This window comes from Peromyscus eremicus, chromosome 5 (assembly GCF_949786415.1).
Source record: "Peromyscus eremicus chromosome 5, PerEre_H2_v1, whole genome shotgun sequence".
Taxonomy (NCBI): Eukaryota; Metazoa; Chordata; class Mammalia; order Rodentia; family Cricetidae; genus Peromyscus; species Peromyscus eremicus.
This window is the reverse complement of record NC_081420.1, coordinates 64452929-64472021: the sequence shown is the minus strand read 5'-3', so window position 1 is coordinate 64472021 and position 19093 is coordinate 64452929. Positions and strand designations below refer to the sequence as shown.

General features: G+C 36.4%; 1 protein-coding gene across 7 annotated transcripts in view; it reads left to right on the top strand.

The window, feature by feature from the left end:
• Positions 1-19093, top strand: part of Mindy3 (MINDY lysine 48 deubiquitinase 3) — a 71648-nt gene that overhangs the window by 4509 nt on the left and 48046 nt on the right. For 4 of the 7 annotated variants that reach the window (XR_009379382.1, XM_059263599.1, XM_059263597.1 and 1 more), the window contains exons 2-8: positions 4889-4968; positions 8623-8683; positions 10438-10608; positions 13794-13845; positions 14682-14796; positions 17316-17389; positions 18545-18624. The exons of 1 other annotated variant lie outside the window; for it this stretch is intronic. Coding sequence is in view for 5 of the 6 variants with exons in the window: in XM_059263599.1 (XP_059119582.1) it covers positions 4889-4968; positions 8623-8683; positions 10438-10608; positions 13794-13845; positions 14682-14796; positions 17316-17389; positions 18545-18624 (633 nt within the window). In the remaining variant the exon portion in view is untranslated. Of the gene's footprint in view, positions 1-4888; positions 4969-8622; positions 8684-10437; positions 10609-13793; positions 13846-14681; positions 14797-17315; positions 17390-18544; positions 18625-19093 lie in introns of those variants that run through there. 2 more of the 7 variants (XM_059263600.1, XM_059263601.1) reach the window with 2 other exon arrangements.

Sequence of the window (19093 nt, the reverse complement as noted above, 5' to 3'; positions counted from 1 at the left end):
TTAAGGAAGGCTAAAATCCATTCCTAATTCATTATTATAAGAGCTGAAAGATTGGTAGAACTTTGTTGCTTCTCTGCACTTGCATGCAGTACCAGAGTTCCTTCCTTATTCTCCTTGGGCAAACAGGAGGTGTCTTAGCGTCACCTCTCTTATCAAAGTACTGACAAGGCCCGACCCTGCTTATTAGAAGAGAGGGTGGAGGACTGGTGGATTCTGGATGGTATGGCTACTGACTCTTGGCACAGACTCTTGGCTTCGCTTCTCATTCCTAGTTTAAAGCTGAACTTTGCTTGTCTTAATGCGATAACCAGCACTCTTAGGTGTCACTTTCCTCATTAAGTTTTTTCCATCCATCTTAACCACTTCCAGATCTCCATGTTTGTTATCATAGACTCCAGTGTGTTGTGTGCTGGATAAACCTATGTCTGCCATCAGCACAGTCATTACACCTTAGCTGAGTCCTCACTTCTACTCTTCATCCTTGTCAGCTAACCTTGTGCTTTTCAGAACTAGCATCCAGATTTCCTCAGTTCTCACCTTTCTTCATTCCCTTGACTCCAGTCAGTGGCTTCACTTTCTTTTGTTGTTTAGAAATCTTCTAAGATTTATATCTCTTAGGTCACCAGCTTTCATGTTTTCTGAGCTCAGGATCCTGTTATACTCTTAAAAATTAAGGAACTCAACATGAAAGCATACAGCATTATCAAGACTGTGGCAGATTGTGTCTTGGCAGATTGTGAAAACTATTTTAACTTCAGGCGGGTCCTTTGCACCGGTTTCTAGTCCTATAAAAAGTCTGTGGGGCGGGGACATATGTGAGAACCTGTCTGGTTGGTAGTCACTATTGCCACGCTATGCTTTCTCAGCTCTCTTGTATGACTTGTAGGTCTTGAATTTCTTTTTTCCCTGTACCAGTCATTGACTCAACCCCCATTTATTTATTTAGTTAGTTTGTTGGTTTGTTTTGAGACAGGGTCTCACCATGTAGCCCTGGCTGCCTGGAACTCACTGAGTAGACCCAGGTTGGGCTCAAACTCAGAGTTCACCTGCCTCTGCTTCCCAAGTGCTGGGATTAAAAGCATGTGCCATTTTCTAGTTCATGGCCTTCATTCTTTTGGCTAACATCAAGTGTCAAAATAATTCTTCATGTTGTCATCTTTTTTCCTTCTGTGAAACTTGTGCAACAAATAGTTTTCATTTGCTGTTTCTCCCTCTGTCACTTAAAGTCTTGTTCTCTCACTGGCTCTGAGTTTTCTTTTGTAGTACTTTCAGTGGCATGCTTGATCCAGCATTTTATGGCTTAGCATTTGGCACAGCTGACTACTCTTGTATCTAATTGTTCTTTTCTAGAACCTCAGCTGGCTGCATTTCTGTCTTGCCTGTTTTTCTAAGCTGTTATCCTGCATTGCTGACACAGCCTCTACCCAAGTTTCAGTGTTCTCAGCTTTATTATCTTTGCAGTACATGTTGGCATTCGCTTAAACTGACCTGTTTCAGATGATTGCATTTGCTATCTATAGTCCCAAATCATGCCCTAAGGTCCGGTATCTCCCACTTCTAGATGGTAGTAATGGCTATTTTACATCTTTCCAAACACCCCGTATTGTCTTCCCTTTCAGAAATTCAGCAAGGGGTTAATAAGTAGTGGCTATACAGCATTTGGTGAAAAACAGCCACTAATTAAAGACATGATACCTGTATAACAAATTAACATGTAGATTATAATGAATGCTGCTTCTGCTCAGGGATGGTAGACTGCTTAGACAGGTTTGCCAGGAAGTCTCTATGGAGTTAACATCTAAATTGAACCCTGAAAAATATGAAGCGCAGAGTAGAAGGAAGCATTTCATCTGGAGAGAAGAGCAAGCATTAATAAGGACACTGTAGCTAAGCAAAGTAAATGTAAAATAGAGGTCCATTGAATTGATCGATCCTCCCATGTCTGTAGACCAGAAAAAGGAGTTAAGGTTTTATTCTACTTGCAATGGGAGACCATAGAAAGTATTTTAAGCATTGTGAGCAAACTTTGTTTCCGTTTCTGAAATATTCTCTGGGCAATCCTGGGTTAAGCAGATGAAGAGCTGGAAGATGTGGTTGGGAACTTTTTATCAGTATGCCAGATGCGGGGGGGTGGGGGGGTGGGGGGTTGTAGGAGGTGAATAGCAGTTTGAAACATAAGACAGACTAGATACAGGGTAGAAATGGACACATCCAAGGTATGTTTTGGAGCCTTGAGCCCAAAGGAAGGAGGAAGCATAAAAAAAAGTCACTTCCTTTAGAAAGGGCTAGCACGTGTTTCAGACAGAATGTGCATTATGCACAAAGGCATGGTGGAAGAGGTGGAGGCAGGGATGTTTGAAGACCTGGAAGAATCTCAACAGAGAGACACAAGTCCACTGTGTAGGACCACATAAGGACTTTAGATTCTGCATGTCTGGTTTATATTTGTGGATTATAATCAGTAATGGAAGTTGAGAAAGTAGATGAAATTGTTAGGGGCAGATAAAATTCTGCATATTATCAGGGAGCACAATAGAAAGGAAAATGCATAGTTGCGAGGCCAGGCCTTGGGGATCATCGGCATTTAAGAGGTGCTCCAGTAAGACTGAGAATAAACAAGAGGGACCAAATGCAAGAGACCAAGTTTCTTCAGAGTTGATGCTCATGATTTCAGGTGACTCTGGAGAATTAGACCAAGTTTCTTCAGAGTTGATGCTCATGATTTTAGGTGACTCTGGAAAATTAGATGAGTCTTTAAGAGTAGCTTGGAGGAATCAACAGTGGATGTGGGAGAGAGTGAGCTGGGTGCAGCCAGGAATTGAAAGTGAGCACATACTGTGAGCTGAGGAGACTGAGGTGAGAAAGGTAGGTGTTGCACAGAGATGGCTGGTGTGGGGCTGAGAGGTCAAGAACAAGAGGGTGTGGGGTGGACTCTTGCTGGGATCACTTACGTTTTTAAAAACTCTGAAATCCACATTAAATGCTGTTTGGAAGAGAGGCTAAAGGAGAAGCTGCTGAGGCAGCTCCAGGTCCTCAGCTTGTTTTGTTATGTTATGTTTTCTGTAGAAACTTCAGAGGCAACTCTCATGTCTCTGTATCTATATCTATTCTCTATGTCAGGCACACTCCATTTATATATAGTAATCAAACTTTCATTTCACTTGAGAAGTACCATCTGAAAATAGCTCTTCTTCTCCATAGGAAAGTAGCTTTTATTAGGTCAGTTCCATCTCTACTGGGCTCTTGAAAGAGCTTTTTTATTTCCATCCTCCAAAAACGAAGAAAACTGTGTAGTCCCGTAAGCACAGTGCTTCCTCAAGCTCATGCAGGTCTCTCTGGTGTGCTCCTCTTCTGTCCCTTCTGCCTGTTTGCCGCTTCTGCCTGCCCTACCCTGCCCTCGGCTGCATTCAATTTCCCTTTGCTCTATCACCTTTCCCTGCCCTTACAGCTCTTTGCCTTGTAATACTGATGTCTCCTTTGCCTGAATATCATTTGCCTATCCTTGCTCCCAGGCACACCCCCAATTCATCTGTTAAGATTTGACTCAGGCTGAGTAAGTTGTTCCTTTCTACACCCAGGACACCCACAGTGTCCTTCATTCTTCTGTTAAATTAGCATGGTCTTTTAGTATTACCTATTTATATGTCTCTTCAGCTGGATTATCAGAGATTGTAGCAGTCTCGCATATATTCTGAATTGCAGGTATAAGATCTAGTGTGTATGAAATATAAACAAACCCAGTGTGTTTGCTGGGCTACTGAATTTAGCCATTAGTAAAATTCACTAGATCTGTAGCACACTGAAGTTGAAAGTGAACATTTTAAAAATAAGACCACTGAGGCTCAAGGAGATGAAATGATTTTTTTCCAGAGTTTCTAGTGGATTCTCCTGACTTCTGTCTCAGGGCCCTCTGCATAACTTTAGCTGCTATCAGTTAATGCTGATTAGAAATATTTAAAATAAGGTAGAGCCAAGGCGGGGTGGGGGTGGAGCACCTTTAATCCTAGTACTCAGGAGGCAGAGCCAGGTGGATATCTGTGAGTTAGGGGCCAGCTTGGGCTACAGAGTGAGTTCCAGGAAAGGCACAAAGCTACACAGAGAAACCCTGTCTTGAAAAACCAAAATAAATAAAAATAAATAAATAAATAAATAAAAGGTAGAGCCAGTGTGTGAACACTTGCTATCTATTATGCCACTTAGTTTTTAAATTACAGAATGTGACCCAAAGATGGAAATGAAGTAGGCAAATGCTGCCTAGCCTACTGCTATTATTAACTACATTATTTTTAACAAACAAACAAAAAGATTGAAATGAACAACAACAAAAATACTGTCTGGAAAAGTGTTTGGATTTCTAGTCTTCCTTCAAGCAAATTAAATGATCTAAAAGTAAGATTTAGAGGTTGGAGGTATAGCTTAGTGTTGAGTATGTGCTTGGCATGCATGAGCTAATTTTCGTCTTCAGACCAAGAGATAAATAAAAATAAATTTAATGCCCTTCTATTCAAGTCCACTTTGCCTTTGTAGAGTGGTCCCTGGGTGTGAAATTGTGTGTGTGTGTGGTGTGTGTGTGTGTGTGTGTGTGTGTGTGTGTGTGTGTGTGTGAGAGAGAGAGAGAGAGAGAGAGAGAGAGAGAGAGAGAGAGAGAGAGAGAGAGAGAGAGAGAGAAGCAAGCCAGGGTTGGAGGGGATATTTTGGAGGAGAGGTAGTAGTTGTATAACGTTTTCCAAAGAGTCCTCTTGGTCTCTTAAAAGAAGAGTCATTCTCTCCGATAACTGTAGATATTTTACTGTTGTAAACCATGATCTCAAAGCTAAGTACCCGAACAATTCTTTTATAGATGCTACTGGAATTATTTTTAATCCTTGCTACTTGCTTTCATTTTTAGGGTTTGTGTTTAGTGAATCAGAGGGATCTGCATTAGAACAGTTTGAAGGTGGCCCCTGTGCTGTTATTGCACCTGTTCAGGTAACATAGACTACTTTACCAACTCCTTAGATAAGGGTCATGTTCAAAAGCTTAGCACTTGCGTTTGTTTTCTGATGTCTGTACTCTGTAGGACAACTCAATACGGCCGTCTAACCACTCTAACGCATGGAGCTGTAACTATCCAAAATAACAGTGAGTTCAGAGAATGAGTGAATCTTTACAAGAGTAGCATTTTGACTGTTTTCAAGGAAAAAGAAGAGGTATACCCTGATTTTCAGAAGATTAGGAATTACAGATGGAAGCCCATTTTGTAGTATTAAATTAGTGTTAAATGTTAATGTTTTTGAATTTCAGAACCGACTAGTGCTCTAAACTGTTAAATTGCTAGAATCAACAATCAGTGTAACCTCATAGCTGTTTATATTGCTGTTCATACTTGAAAATGTTTGTTTAATAAGAAATGATACAACTTGCCCACTGGACATGAAGGAGACATTTCTAAACTCTTGGTTACATAACACATCAGTCGCCAACTTTATCCTCCATATGCTAACATCACTCAATTAAAAATGTGTTCCTCTAAAAGAAAAGCCATCTCAGGAATGGAGAGATGGCTCAACGGTTTAAAACACTGGTTGCTCTTGCGGAGGACCCAGGTACATACATGGTGCACATACAAAAATGCAGACAAAACATTCATACACATAAAATAAAGCTCAAAAAAGTTAAAAAAAAAAAAGAAAAGCAGTCTCCACTGAGTTATTCCAACATCTTTATAAACCATCTTGTTTTTATTTCTTCAAAGAATAAAGCTTTTTTTTTTCACATTTGAATCTTGCTTCAGAATTGCTAAATATATAGAGTGGAAATTTAAGTATAACAATAGCTATAGTACATTTATATATTCTGTGTGATTAGATATACTATTTATATAATACTATATGATATACTACTACTAGTTATTATTATATCTATTTTTCTGAGTAGCTGAGGCAAATTTCAGGTAGCAGTAGGAATCTTGTTTAAATTTGAAGATCCTAGGCTCTTCATGTGTGTTAGATTTGGAAATAGTCTCTGGTCAGTAATAGTACTATAAGATTGAAGGTCCACAAATATAGTTAGGTAGAAGATAGGCTACAGCATTTAAAAGTCAATGTATATAAAAAAATAAACAAGGGATAACTTTAACATTAAGATCCTGACCGCCTTGTTACAGACCTTTGGGGCATTGATTTAGTGTGAGAAAGATAACAATATTTTCAACCAATACAATTATTTTATTTATATTGGTGTTTCAGCTTAAATATCAAAATTAAATTGTTAAGAGTAAGTCAAAATATTAACAGTTACCTTTTTGAACTATTAAGTTTAGAACATGATTCTTCTAAAAAATGTACATAAGAATAGCATTAAACAGATAATTCATTTATTAAATAAGAATTTACCAAGAGTTTATCACATACTGTCATAAAGGAACTGTCATAGACGGTGAAATAAAATGAATTGCATAAATACCACCAATATGACAATTTGAGGGACAAATGATTTTAGATCATCTCCTACCATATGCCAAATATATCCTTGAACCATAAGAAATCCAAATATTAATGTAATACTCTAAGAAAAGGTTTACTTTACGCTCAGAAAAAAATAGTTTCAGTAAACATTATTAGCAAGGATATTGTCTGTCTTACATGGGGAATTAGTATAAACTGGATAAGAAAAACACTCCATCCCCAGTGGTAAGATGACATCATGGAGTAGTTAACAGGTAGAGTGATGCTAGACATTAAGAGGATAAAGGCATTTGCTGAGTGTGGGCCAGTGAAGATCAAACTGGAGCTTGATTCTACTTCCTTTTCTATTTTTGAAACTCTCTAGATATAATATTGTCAAGCCATGTATGGGTGGGATGTGCTGGCACTCTCGCATATAGATGTCTAGTACAGATTTCACTAAAGCTTCTGCAAAGGTGTGTAGGCGATGGCTAGAGCCATGATAATATAGAGTCTTGATGTAATAGTATACTTCCGTGAGTTTCTCTTTAAAAATAACCCTTCATATGGAAAACATTGTTTTCATGAAGAAACTCATTTATAGTAGCAAAAGTTGCAACCAACCTAATATATTGTAATAAAATTTAAATGAGGAAATAACAGGTAAATCTTAGGAGCTTTATAGAAGTAGTAATTATGGCTATTAATTTCTTTGAAAAACAGAAAGTGGGGCTGGAGAGATGGCTCAGTGGTTAAGAGCACTGACTGCTCTTCCAGAGGTCCTGAGTTCAATTCCCAGCAACCACATGGTGGCTCACAACCATCTATGATGAGATCTGGTGCCCTCTTCTGTATACATAATAAATAAGTAAATCTAAAAAAAATTAATAAAAAAAAAAATTTAAAAAAAAAAAAAAAAAAAAAAAAAAACAGAAAGTGAACATCTTAATATAAGCATTATAATTCCTTCTTACAAAGCCAATTATGAGGAAAGAATGAAGGAAATATTATATGCCAACAGCAGTAGTATTAGTGGTGGGATAAGTGTCCTGCTTTACCTCCAAAGTTTGTACTGAAGATAATGACATGAGGTAGTTAATTTATGTTGATTTTGGATGACAGTATATATTTGATGATAGTGTTTGCTTTATTTCTATTTAAGTACAGTAGAACTTTAGTGTTGTGGGTGGTAAAATTCTTTGAATTGATGGCTTGTTAAGTGCCAGGTAGTATGCTGAATCCATTGCATACATTTTCTTATATAATTCTTACTGAAATCTTTCAAAGTTTGTCCTAGCACTTTTGATTAATAGGGTAGTTAATCAAGACTCAAGCTTAGGTCCTTCTGACTAAAAGCAGTCTCCATTCTGCTTTCTCCTAGCTTATGAAGAGTCCTATAATACCCGTGTTTCTTAGACTTGCCCTACACAGATTCATATTCAACAGGTGGAGCCCAAGAGCCTGCATTTAAACAAGTCAACTGCACTGTACCTGAAGGAGGCACTGTCCTATATCCCACAGCTTTCTATGACAGAAAAGATTAGGGACCAATTCGCTTTTCTTTCGAATTATATAACTTGATGACTCAAATCATGAAACTGAGTTCTTGTGAGAAGTGATTGATAGTTGGGTTATCCCTTCCCTCCTCTCACTCTTTCTTTCTTTCTTTCCATAGTCTTGGGCATCTAACTCATAATCTCACCATGGTATACAAGTGCTCTACTACTGAGCCTCATCCACAGTGCTTTTGTATTTTAGCTTGAGATAGGGTCTTGCTAATTTCCCAAGATGGCCTGTAGTGGTATTCTTTCTATAACAGATCAGAGCTAAGAGGAAACAACCATTGTTGTATTTAGATGTCTCCTACCCCAGAAATCCAAGAGAACTGTAGACATGTTCCTGTAACCCTTCACTATGTGAACAGAACACTAACTTGCTATTTATTTATGTAAATTAATTCTCTGGTTATTAGAAAGTATGTATCTGAGGTGGGTAACTGTGACTCTGGGGTAAAGTTTATATTAAGTGAATAGCTATATATACTGACTTTTGAATATGGGGGAAGACTATTTGAAGTTTTAATTAAACTGCTCAAAAGAACAGAAAGGTGGTGTTAACGTTTTCCATTTTGAAAAGTAAGAGAGCAGCATGAGATGTGACTACAATGAATTCTAACCACTGCTTTAATTGTGTAAAGGCATTTCTTTTGAAGAAGCTTCTGTTTTCCTCTGAGAAGTCGTCCTGGCGGGATTGCTCAGGTATGATAGCTGGCTTTCAAGTTTTTCCTTCATCTTCTCTTCTAAACCTGGGCTACGCAGCATTTTTTGTTAGTAATTCAATTTAAAAAAAGATTGTCTTCAGTAGGAAACAATTGGTGGGGTAGCATTTCTTGAATGTTTCAGGAAGTTTCATAAACAGTGACTTTGTTTTAGTGTGTGTTTCAGATTTTTAATAGGAGAAGGAAGATGGTATTATAAGTAAGGGAAAACACTTGGCCTCTTGCTAAAATGGCTGTTTCTCTTAACTTTTAGATGATAATATACCCATAAAGAATAGCCATATGCTCTGGTGTTTGTTTGTTTGATGGGATCTTGATAAATAACAAGGCTAGCCTGGAACTTGCTGTGTAGGCCGGGCTATCTTCAGACTCAAGAGCCTTCTACTTTAACTGCTTATTGCCAGGATTACATTCTTCCTCCACCATGCCTGTTTGTTATTGGTCTTCCTCCCTGTCTCTCTTATTTCTTTTTTTTTTTTTCTTTTCTTTTTTGCCTTATTGGGCTCTGACTAGGAACTCAACATTCTCTTTTTACTCCTATATCTTTTATTATAGTGGGAACACTTAAAGTAATTATATTGCGATAAAGCTATCATAGTGTTGCAGCTTGTGTTAGATAGGTACAGGATAGTGCCTGATAATAAACATTTTCATTCCACTTGACAATTTACAAAGATTTTCCTTAGTTACAGAGTTTCTTGTGAGCCTCATAGTCACTTCTAGAAGAAGGAAGGATATTACAGTGCCAGTATTGTGTATAAGAACATAATAGCTTCCATTCTAACTCATGACCATAGAGTCTCCTCATAATTTTGAACTGAAGAGTTAAAGGTGTCCCGGTCATATATACTTAGTGTCAATATGAAATGCACAAGTTTAGTAAGGAAACTTTCTGAGAGTCAGTTATTAACCTGACTTTTAATTGCAGAAAACATTTCTTCCTCAAAAATACAGTCACTTTGACAAATTTGGAAAGCATTGCCTTAATGTCATGAAGGCTGTGATGCAAAGTGCATGGGACCGTTACTGACTATAAAGAACTTTGCGTTAGAAAAGACGGAAGCCTCTTTTATCATAAAATGTGATAGAGGATTTTGTCATACAGCCTTCATTTGGAAGTTGGAGTGTGATAGTGCATCTGGAGAGGGGCACCACTGGAGAGAAGGAGGGCTACTCAGGTTCTGGAGGAGATGGCCTTGCTTGTGCCATCCAAGGCACCAGTGCTCAGCTTGCTATGGAATGGTGTAGTGGCTTCTGGTTTGTTCAGCATAACAGTGGTTGCTTCTGCTATCGTAATGGATTGTGGTTTTTGTGTGCTAATGGTGTCTTATAACCTTGCTCTTATTCCTGTAAATTGATCAGACATTAGATTCAGAAGATGAAGAGAACAAAGGTCTCCAGGGACCCTGTTGTTCATTATACTTGATTCTGCAGTAAAGGGAACCTGAGCACTCAGGTGCTCAAGACAGAGATAATTAGCATATTATTTCTCATAATGTTAAATTCTGCGTTTTTTAGTATTCTTCTAACTCATACCAGTATTTAAAGTGATAATATTTTAATCTTTAGGCACATTGTTTTTCTAACTTATAGTCTCCTGGTTATATATGGGTTTTCCTCATTCTTATAAAACACTTGATTTTTATTATTAAGCCAGGGCATTCTTACTATTTTTCATGACTGGATTTTCTTTTTCAGACAAACCATTATAACTTATACTTTGATTATTTTTAGAGGAAGAGCAGAAGGAGCTCCTCTGTCATACCTTATGTGATATTTTAGAAAGTGCTTGTGACAGCCCTGGATCCTACTGCTTGGTTTCATGGTTCAGAGGAAGGACAACCGAGGAAACGGCTAGTGTTGCTGGGAGTCCTGCACAGTCTAGCTGCCAAGTGGAGCGCTCTTGTAAGATACGTTTTATTTTGTGAAGTCATTTCTGGTCCTTCTGTTTTAGTAAAACTACTGAGAAGTTTGAAGAGAAAATAGTTTAAGTTTTTATAACTTTTTCTATCCTAAGTTTAATTAGTAATCTTTAATAGTTTGTTTCCTTTTCCACTATTTTAAATACTATAAGACAATGCATTTTTAAAAAAGGAGTTACATTTATCTTTTAAGCATTTTAAAAATAATTCTAGTTAACTTTTACTTGATGAAATCTCCTTTGAGCATTAAAACTTTGATATTAAAAATCTAAAGAATTTACATCTGTATGCCATAGATTTAGGTCTGCATTATTCTTCTTTAGATGAGAAGGCTTTTTGTGCCATTAAATGTTTAGATATACTTAGTTGCTTTCTGGAACAAAGATGGAGACGTTTTCTTATTTATACACTGTTTCTTTGCTCCTGAACTTTTTAGATATTGTTATATATATCTAGACCAAGGTAATTTTAGTTTTGTTTTATTTATGTCTTAAGTTTTCTATATCTTGACTGTAGTTTCTTTCTTTTAAATAATCTAAATAATGTCTATTCTTGTTCATAAAAAATTGTGCACCCCTTCAGTCCCAGCACTTGGGAGGCAGAGGCAGGCAGATCTCTGTGAGTTTGAGGCCAGCCTGGTCTACAGAGCTAGTTCCAAGACAGCCAGGGCTACACAAAGAAACCCTGTCTTGGAAAAACAAAACAAAACAAAACAACAAAAAATTACACACTTGGACATTCTTAAAGTGTCTTAAATATTGCCAAAATGAGCTAGTAAATTAGAGCCTTCTCGTGGTAGGGAAAATAGATACGAGTTGTTTGTCTGATTTGCTTTTGAGGAATAATGTTGCTAGAAAGTATTTTTTGATAATTAGCAGTCCCAAATCCATAGACTGAATAAGTGACTGATTCCATCCATACTGCAGTGTACTCACTGCCTTCTGTATAACATGGGTTTGCAAAACTTAGCTGCCTCATGCTACAAGGTAAACACTTGAATGTGTGTGATGTGTACCACTCTCCATAGAGAATCGTGGGTGAGGCAGTGTTGCCTTCCCAGAGCTGAACTATCCCAGTATTTTCACTGTCATTTTTCCCTACCTCTGCAATTAGAATGGCTTGTGGTTGGCAAATTTTAATAACACATTTGTGAGGAATAATTTTAAAAACTTAAAACAGTTATGTAATGTTTCTTTTCAGGCCTTTAGAACATTGCCTTTCAAAAAATTTATTTTGGAGCTCATTATGACATTTAAAAACAAATGGAAACTACTCAAAAGGATGACAATAAAACATCATTTAAGACTAATTTTTAAATGTTTTGTAAATTTTACTGCATGGCATGTAAGCATGTTAATAATTCCATGTGGGATACTGAATTTTGAGAGAGAGATACTTAAACTATTCAAAGAGTTTAAGCTCATTGATAGCATTTTCATTTGGATTTTAGTGCATCCATGTGCTTACTGTGAAGGAAGTGGTGCATGGCCGTACTAATGGGTTAGAAAGCTCTAGAGTGAAGGGCCTCATTGCAATCAGCCTAAATTACTTAGATGAGTGTGTTATATTGACTCCCCCTCCAAAAAGACATGCTGTAGAATTTTGTAGTTTACTTAATACTTCACTGTAAAAATAAACACGACATAAAACATATTTGAAATATACTTTTAATTTCAGATAGATTTAAAACATTTTATTAGCTGAAAATTTGAGAATTTATCTTAGATACTGACAGGTGAACTGAACTTACATTGAAATATTTATTCCATATAACAATCTGTTTTCCCTGTTTTTCTTTATTCCCAGTTATGTTCATCCTCTTATGTCTTATTTTCCATCGTTTCTGCAACTAAGCATTATTTATTTTGGCTTGCCTTTTTAAAGTACTCTCTTTATGTCAACTTTCCAGTGCAGCATAAGCAGGCATTATAAAATAGTATAATTTGAAAGAGGCTAAATAGAATTATTTACCTTCATAATTTAAAAGTGAAGTATTTCCCCCTCATTGATTTTACATTGTGTACAAGCATTAATTCCATTGGCTTCTGTGGTGTGTATATTTTTTGCTTTTTAATAATGCATATTTGTTTGTAGTAGTATATTCTTGGGTTCAATTTCAGTTTGTTTCCCACATAAACCAAAAGGTAAATTAATCCATTTGGACTTCTAAAGATTTTAGAAAGTCATTTGAAACATTGGAAAGTTAAAATTAGGCTATATAAAACTAGTATAATGTGCAATTTTAAATTGTAAGTAAAAATTTTTAATTCTGACTTCATAATCCGTTTCCTTAAACAGTAGTAAAAATTTGTGTGAGATGTACTACTATTTGCTTCATGAAATTGCTCATTGCAAGAAAGTGGGATTTTGATTGTCTTTTAAAGACTTTATCTTCTGGAAGCCAAGACCGAGTCTACCTTCCAGTGCTGGTTAGAGCTTGGTGCTCTTAGGGTTCTTGTGTGGACCTCAGCTTCCTTCTACAACCAGAGATGAAGAGGCCGTGGCCACTAGTGAGATCAGGCCTGTGCTCACAAGCACGTCCGCCACTTAGTGAAGCCTCAGTAAATGTCATCTTTGGTTTAAAGGCTTTCTTTGATTTCTTTAAAAAATGTTAAAACTTGTACTTTATTAATATAATCTTAACAGTTATTGAAAACTTGTATATGATTGTGTGACTAAAGGAGGAAACAAACTTAAATCTGTCCTTGAACCTGTGGTTTCAGTGCTGTGCCTTTTATACACATTTGTTTAATAAGTGAGCAGTGAGCCTAAGGATTTTATACTGAAAAAGGTCAGTGCTGATAGTTACTTCCCTTGTAAACTGCGAGATTATTTTAAAGTTCGGGACACATGACAATGTGTGACAAACAGGCAGTAGTTCCTGTTTTGCATTGCATGTTCTCCTGGCGGTAACTGAATTGTACAGAGATGTTGGTTACTTAGTAACCCTTCTATATTCTCAGTACTGTATCCAGTTCAGCTATAACCATAGTAACTAAGATGATGAACTGTAAATTCATGTTACTGTAAAGTTGAGAGTAAACTAAGAATTGTAAGGGAGTAGAAATAGGGAATGTTTTGATTGCGTGAAGTGTTTACAGCCTGCTGTGTGTATCTTGTGTCATTTATTTGCCATGTGTAGTGCTGAAAAGTGTCTTTTATGTATAGCTGCCTTGGCTGTCGAAGAGCTTGGCTTTGAGCGATTTCATGCATTAATTCAGTAAGTAACATTGAAACATTTAAAATACTTACCTTGTGAACCCATTGCCATTTTAAGTCTGTTCATACTGTGGAAAGGGCCTTAGACTTACATAGTACTTCTCTACTGAAACATGAGCTTAAAATACCTGGTTTGAGCATTAATTTGCTTTCAAATTTAAAAACAATTTATACATGTATGTAATTCTAAGTACTAAAGTAACTAACTATCCAAGTATACTTTTAAAAAAAAACTAAATTAAATACCTCTTCATCATTATCAGTGAAAAAATCATTTTATCATGTTTTTTTGTTCTGGATGAATGTAAAACCATTTGCAGTGAGACAAATACTAGGATTATTTATCTGCCAAAATATGCTTCCTGTAATTTTCATTAAAACTGCCCATATTTTATCAGAACATTTAAAGATTTTATCATAAAATCAAAGGAAGGCTGCTGTGTTAACAGAATTACAGGTGGCATTTTGAAATTTAACTTTAATTTCTTTTAAAAGAAGTCACAAATGTGGCCCTCGGATGTTTGTTGAAGAAACTTCCAGGCTTTAAATGATAGTGTTCTTATTGCTGACCCCTCTTTGAAAAGGGCCAGTCCATGGTCTAAATAATTGCATAGACTGAGGAGGTGGTGCCAGACTCGGGCTGTCTGAGTGGACTGCTTATAAATGGTAGGAGTTGTCAGCATAGGTTTTGCTTTCCTGGGCTAAATTTCTTTTTAGAACTCAAAGATACTTCCTAAATATCTCCTGTGTGTATGTTGTAATGAATAAGAATTTAAAATTTTTCCATTTATGAATGGAGTAATCAGGATACTAATACTTAATTCTTCTTCCCCCCAGAAAAAGATCATTCAGAACTGTATCAGAATTAAAAGATGCTGTCTTGGACCAGTATTCAATGTGGGGAAACAAATTTGGAGTCTTGCTTTTTCTCTATTCTGTGTTACTGACAAAGGTTTGTTTAAGACGATTTACTGTCTTAGCTTAGTGCTGTTTTTCCTGCTGTTAGATGCTGTGTGGCCGCTGTTTGTACATCCATGGTTAAGAATCTTGCTGCCAACTTGGAGGTTGATCCTGCCTCCATTCATTCTTTAACCATGTTCACACTTTTCTCCCCTCTGCCCTTGTGGACCTCGGAGGTGATTGACACTGTTCTAATCATGAGATATCAGTTCTTCTTAATTTGAGTTTTCTTTGATCTTAGCAATATCTAGCACTTGACCTTTAGCCCCTGTAGAAACTCTTTCTGACCCCTCTTTTCTGGATTTAGTTGTTAATCCTTGTGCTAGTTTTTTTTTTTTTCATATAATGTCTCTTATTTAATTTTTTTTTTCTTTAATAGCTTCTTCCTTCTTTCTGTGTTCTCTCACGCTTCTCCCCTTCTGAATTTTAGAATTCCAGAAGAATCATTTCCTGGGTTCTGTGTAATTTTTCTTGTTTTTCTTTCATGGGTAGCCTTTTCTCTTAGTACACCTCTCTGAAACTAACAGCATGCATGCTTCAGGTCCTGTCTTCTTTTTGCAAATGCCAATCTTGAATTGCTTGTAGCCTTTCAGGCTCCCTTGAATATCTCCTGATTATACATTATCTGAAATCAGGTTTATTTGCTTTTCTTTTTTTTTTTTTTTTTCATTTTACTAATTTTTTTTTTATCACTCTGATAGGTATGTGGCATCCTTTTTTTAAGGTTTTCTGTTTTTATTATAAAAATGATATATTAATTTTATTAGGGTCAGTCATGTTTTGGGGTGTTAGTTTTAATATTTATTTTATTTTTTACACGCAAAAAGTATTTTGCATAGAAATAAGATATGACTTAAGTTTGTTGAAAGGACTCAAGGACAGACAGACTGTAGCAAGGACCATTTGGTGGATGTATGGATGAGAGGAGTTTTACATGTGGAAAAGTTGTAATTTACCAAAGAGTAGAAGCAGCAAGTCTAAAGAGGAAAGGGGTGCTGGGGTATAACACAGCTTGAGGGATCATAAATACTTCAGTCCTACTGCAGTGTGCTATACCTAGGAGCCACTGTGAAAGATGATATCCACACCTTTATCTAAGAGGTTTCTTGTGAATACAAAAATAATACTTTAGGCTTCATATCAGAATTGGAACACAATACAGTTTTTTAATATAGAAATGACAAGGTTTTCTTGTGTGTGTGTGTGAATGAAAGATGCCGAAATTGGAATAAGAATTTGTGATGAAGAGATTTGGAAAATGGAATACTAGAGTCAAGGAAGCTAGGAAAATAGTATTGTAGTAGAAGGATGGTGGCCATAGAATAGAAGAGAAAGAGAACAAATAAAATAGTTAGAAGAAAGAAAAAACAATAAGAGACGTCGACCAAATATTAAACAAGTTACTGTATTAAGTAAAGTGAGGTACCAAAGGTGCTTGGAGGTCAGGTGATGGGGCAGTGGTAGTGGAGAAGGTGCTGCACCCTCAGGAACTTTCTTGACCATTCACTCTGACTCAGTGTTTTTGCCTCACGTTCTGATATCGTCTGTAGCCTCAGCTGTTTTAGCCATTGTGTTAGCTGTTCCCTTTGAACACCTTTGAGCTGTTGCTCTCTGAGGTAATTCCTTCGGCCCACTGACTGTGCCACCTGCTCCCACCATGCATTTTGACTTGGTTGTAACCTGCTTTGTTTTGTTGTTCCCTGGGATGACAAGTCAAGATCACATAACCCTTTGTTTTCCTAGGGTGTGTAGACAGCCTTTTAATACTTTGATTGTTGGTTGTCTGTTGTATCCTTAGGTGTGGCCTACAGTATAACAGAATCAGTGGTTCTGGTTAGCTTTATAGTGCTGTGGATGTCACTTCGTGCTATTTTGGAGTTGATGAGGTTAAGGTCCCTCACTCTTCCTGTGATTCTCCAGCCTCCTGTTTGTAAGATTGAAAATGTGTCAGGAGATTGTTTTTAAGAAGGAGAAACTTCCTGTCCTCAACTGATATTTTGTTACTGTATATTTGAATTACCAATTTGGGGGAGAAAGTATGGTCATATATGTAAGCTTTCCGTTTTCTTTACCTATTATATCTTTTATGTATTTAACTTTATATCTCTATCTAAACTCAGAAGTCTATTAATTTACTATACTAAGTTTTTTGAAATGATCTAAAGTAGAATTAGTTTTCTTAGTAGGTATATTAGGTTTTAATTTAGTTTAGCCTGAAGTTAAATAAATATTAACTTTCATATTAAATAATTTCTTCTTCTCTCTTGAAAATTGTTCTCTCTGTCCCTTTAACCAACATTAGACTTACTACCTATGAGTCCCTTACTGCCCTTTATAGAGCCCATGAAAGATGTAAAGTAATCTTTGGGGAGCTACTTCTTACCATGTCAAATGCATCCCCACTTCAAGTCTGGGTAATTTGAATAGTATTTTATGAACATATACCCCAAACTGATCATACTTTGTTACTTTAGTTTTAAAATGAGGTTAATGAAATCTTGGTTTCTTTAGGGCATTGAAAATATAAAGAACTCCATTGAAGATGCAAATGAGCCTTTGATAGACCCTGTGTACGGGCATGGCAGGTAAAGGCTTCAGTCTGCTGTCTCTTACTGAACTCTAGACTTCGGGAGTGGGAGAGTTTCTGAAAAGTGTCTTGGCAACACAAGTCTGGGCTTGACTAGCCCTGTGCTGCACACATTGCACAGCTTTAGCCAGTGTTTGCTGTGTGTGGCCAGTGTTGACATCTGTTTTCCAGTTGTTTACAGATGACTGTTCTTATGACAAATATCTTGTCAAGATATTTCAGCAAAACCTCCATTATATCCACTTAAGTATTCTTTAAAAAGGGTAAACTTACATTAACTTAGAAATAAATATTTTCTTACCTATCTGTGCTAGTTTCTTTTTGAGTTAAAACAATCCTTTTCTATTTTTTAGCTTATTTTACTATATGAATAGAATGGTGAAAATTAATCTATTCTCATACAAGTCCTTTTTAGATATGTCTGCTTTAGTTGTTAACATCCACCTATCCTCTATCAGAGTGCGTATTAAATGTAATTGTGATGTTCTCCATCTATTACAAAGTGAAGTTTCTTTGTGGGGGTGAGAATTGTATGTATAAGAATAAATATTTTAAATGTAGTTAAGGATTATGCTGATTTAGTAAAGTGAGCTTTTGTAAGTTCTTCTCCAAGACCCATGACTTCACTAGCCAGGTAGTAAGGTTTCCAGTCCCAGTGGGTTCTCCATACCAAGTAGTCAGCCCTAAAATCATGCACATGCTTATGTAAGTGTGTGTGTGTGTGTGTGTGTAAATATGTGACAACAATTTATTAAAAAGAGGCAATTAATTTGAGAGCAAAGGGGTATATGGGAGAGGTTGAAAGAAGGAAAGGGAAGGGGGGAAATGATTATTTTTTTTAATGATTATAATTCCAAAATTATTATATATAAAAATAAATGTAAACACTGAATAAACAGACTAATTTTTATCCACTTAAAGTTGTGCCATCTTAAAGTTGCTAGGTTTCTGTGATTATGGAATAGATGCCATTGTAGTGCAGCACTAAGGCCCTCACCAAGGCCAGACAGAAAAGGGAAATGAAGGTTTCCTCTCATTTTGTGTTTTAACCGATTGAATGGAAAAAGTCATTAAGAAAACTGTTGTAGGAATTACTTGATTTGAAGAACTAGTTTTATGCCTATTTTAACTGATATTTAATTTTTATTGATAGCCAAAGCTTAATTAACCTCCTACTGACGGGACATGCAGTTTCTAATGTATGGGATGGTGATAGAGAGTGCTCAGGAATGCGTAAGTATGTTCTTTGCTATGGTCTCAAATGATTAATATTTTAGTGAAATATGGGAGATTGATATTCATCTATTTAATGGCTCTACATTATGTGGATGTTAAGGTAAGTGCTTTCTGTTAGAAGAACCCTTTATGGTTTCCAAGACACCATAACATTAAAGTGTAGATTTTTGGAAGCAGGCCATCTTGGGTACCAAATTTATGAGCTTGGTCAGGCTTCTATCCTCAAGGCTTTGGTTTTCTTTGGTTTGTTATTGGGACTGTGGTGCTAACTTTAGAAATGGTAATCTGTCTCTTAGTAGATGTAACATAGGAGTATTTATCCAGGGACAGTACTGAATTCAGTGCTGGAAGTTATGGGAAGTTATAAAGTAATTGAATTACTTGCTTTGACAGTATCCTGAGTTTTTCTATATTACTTTTAATATACACTGTAATATGCTGAACAGATTTTGTTTTCTATGGCTTT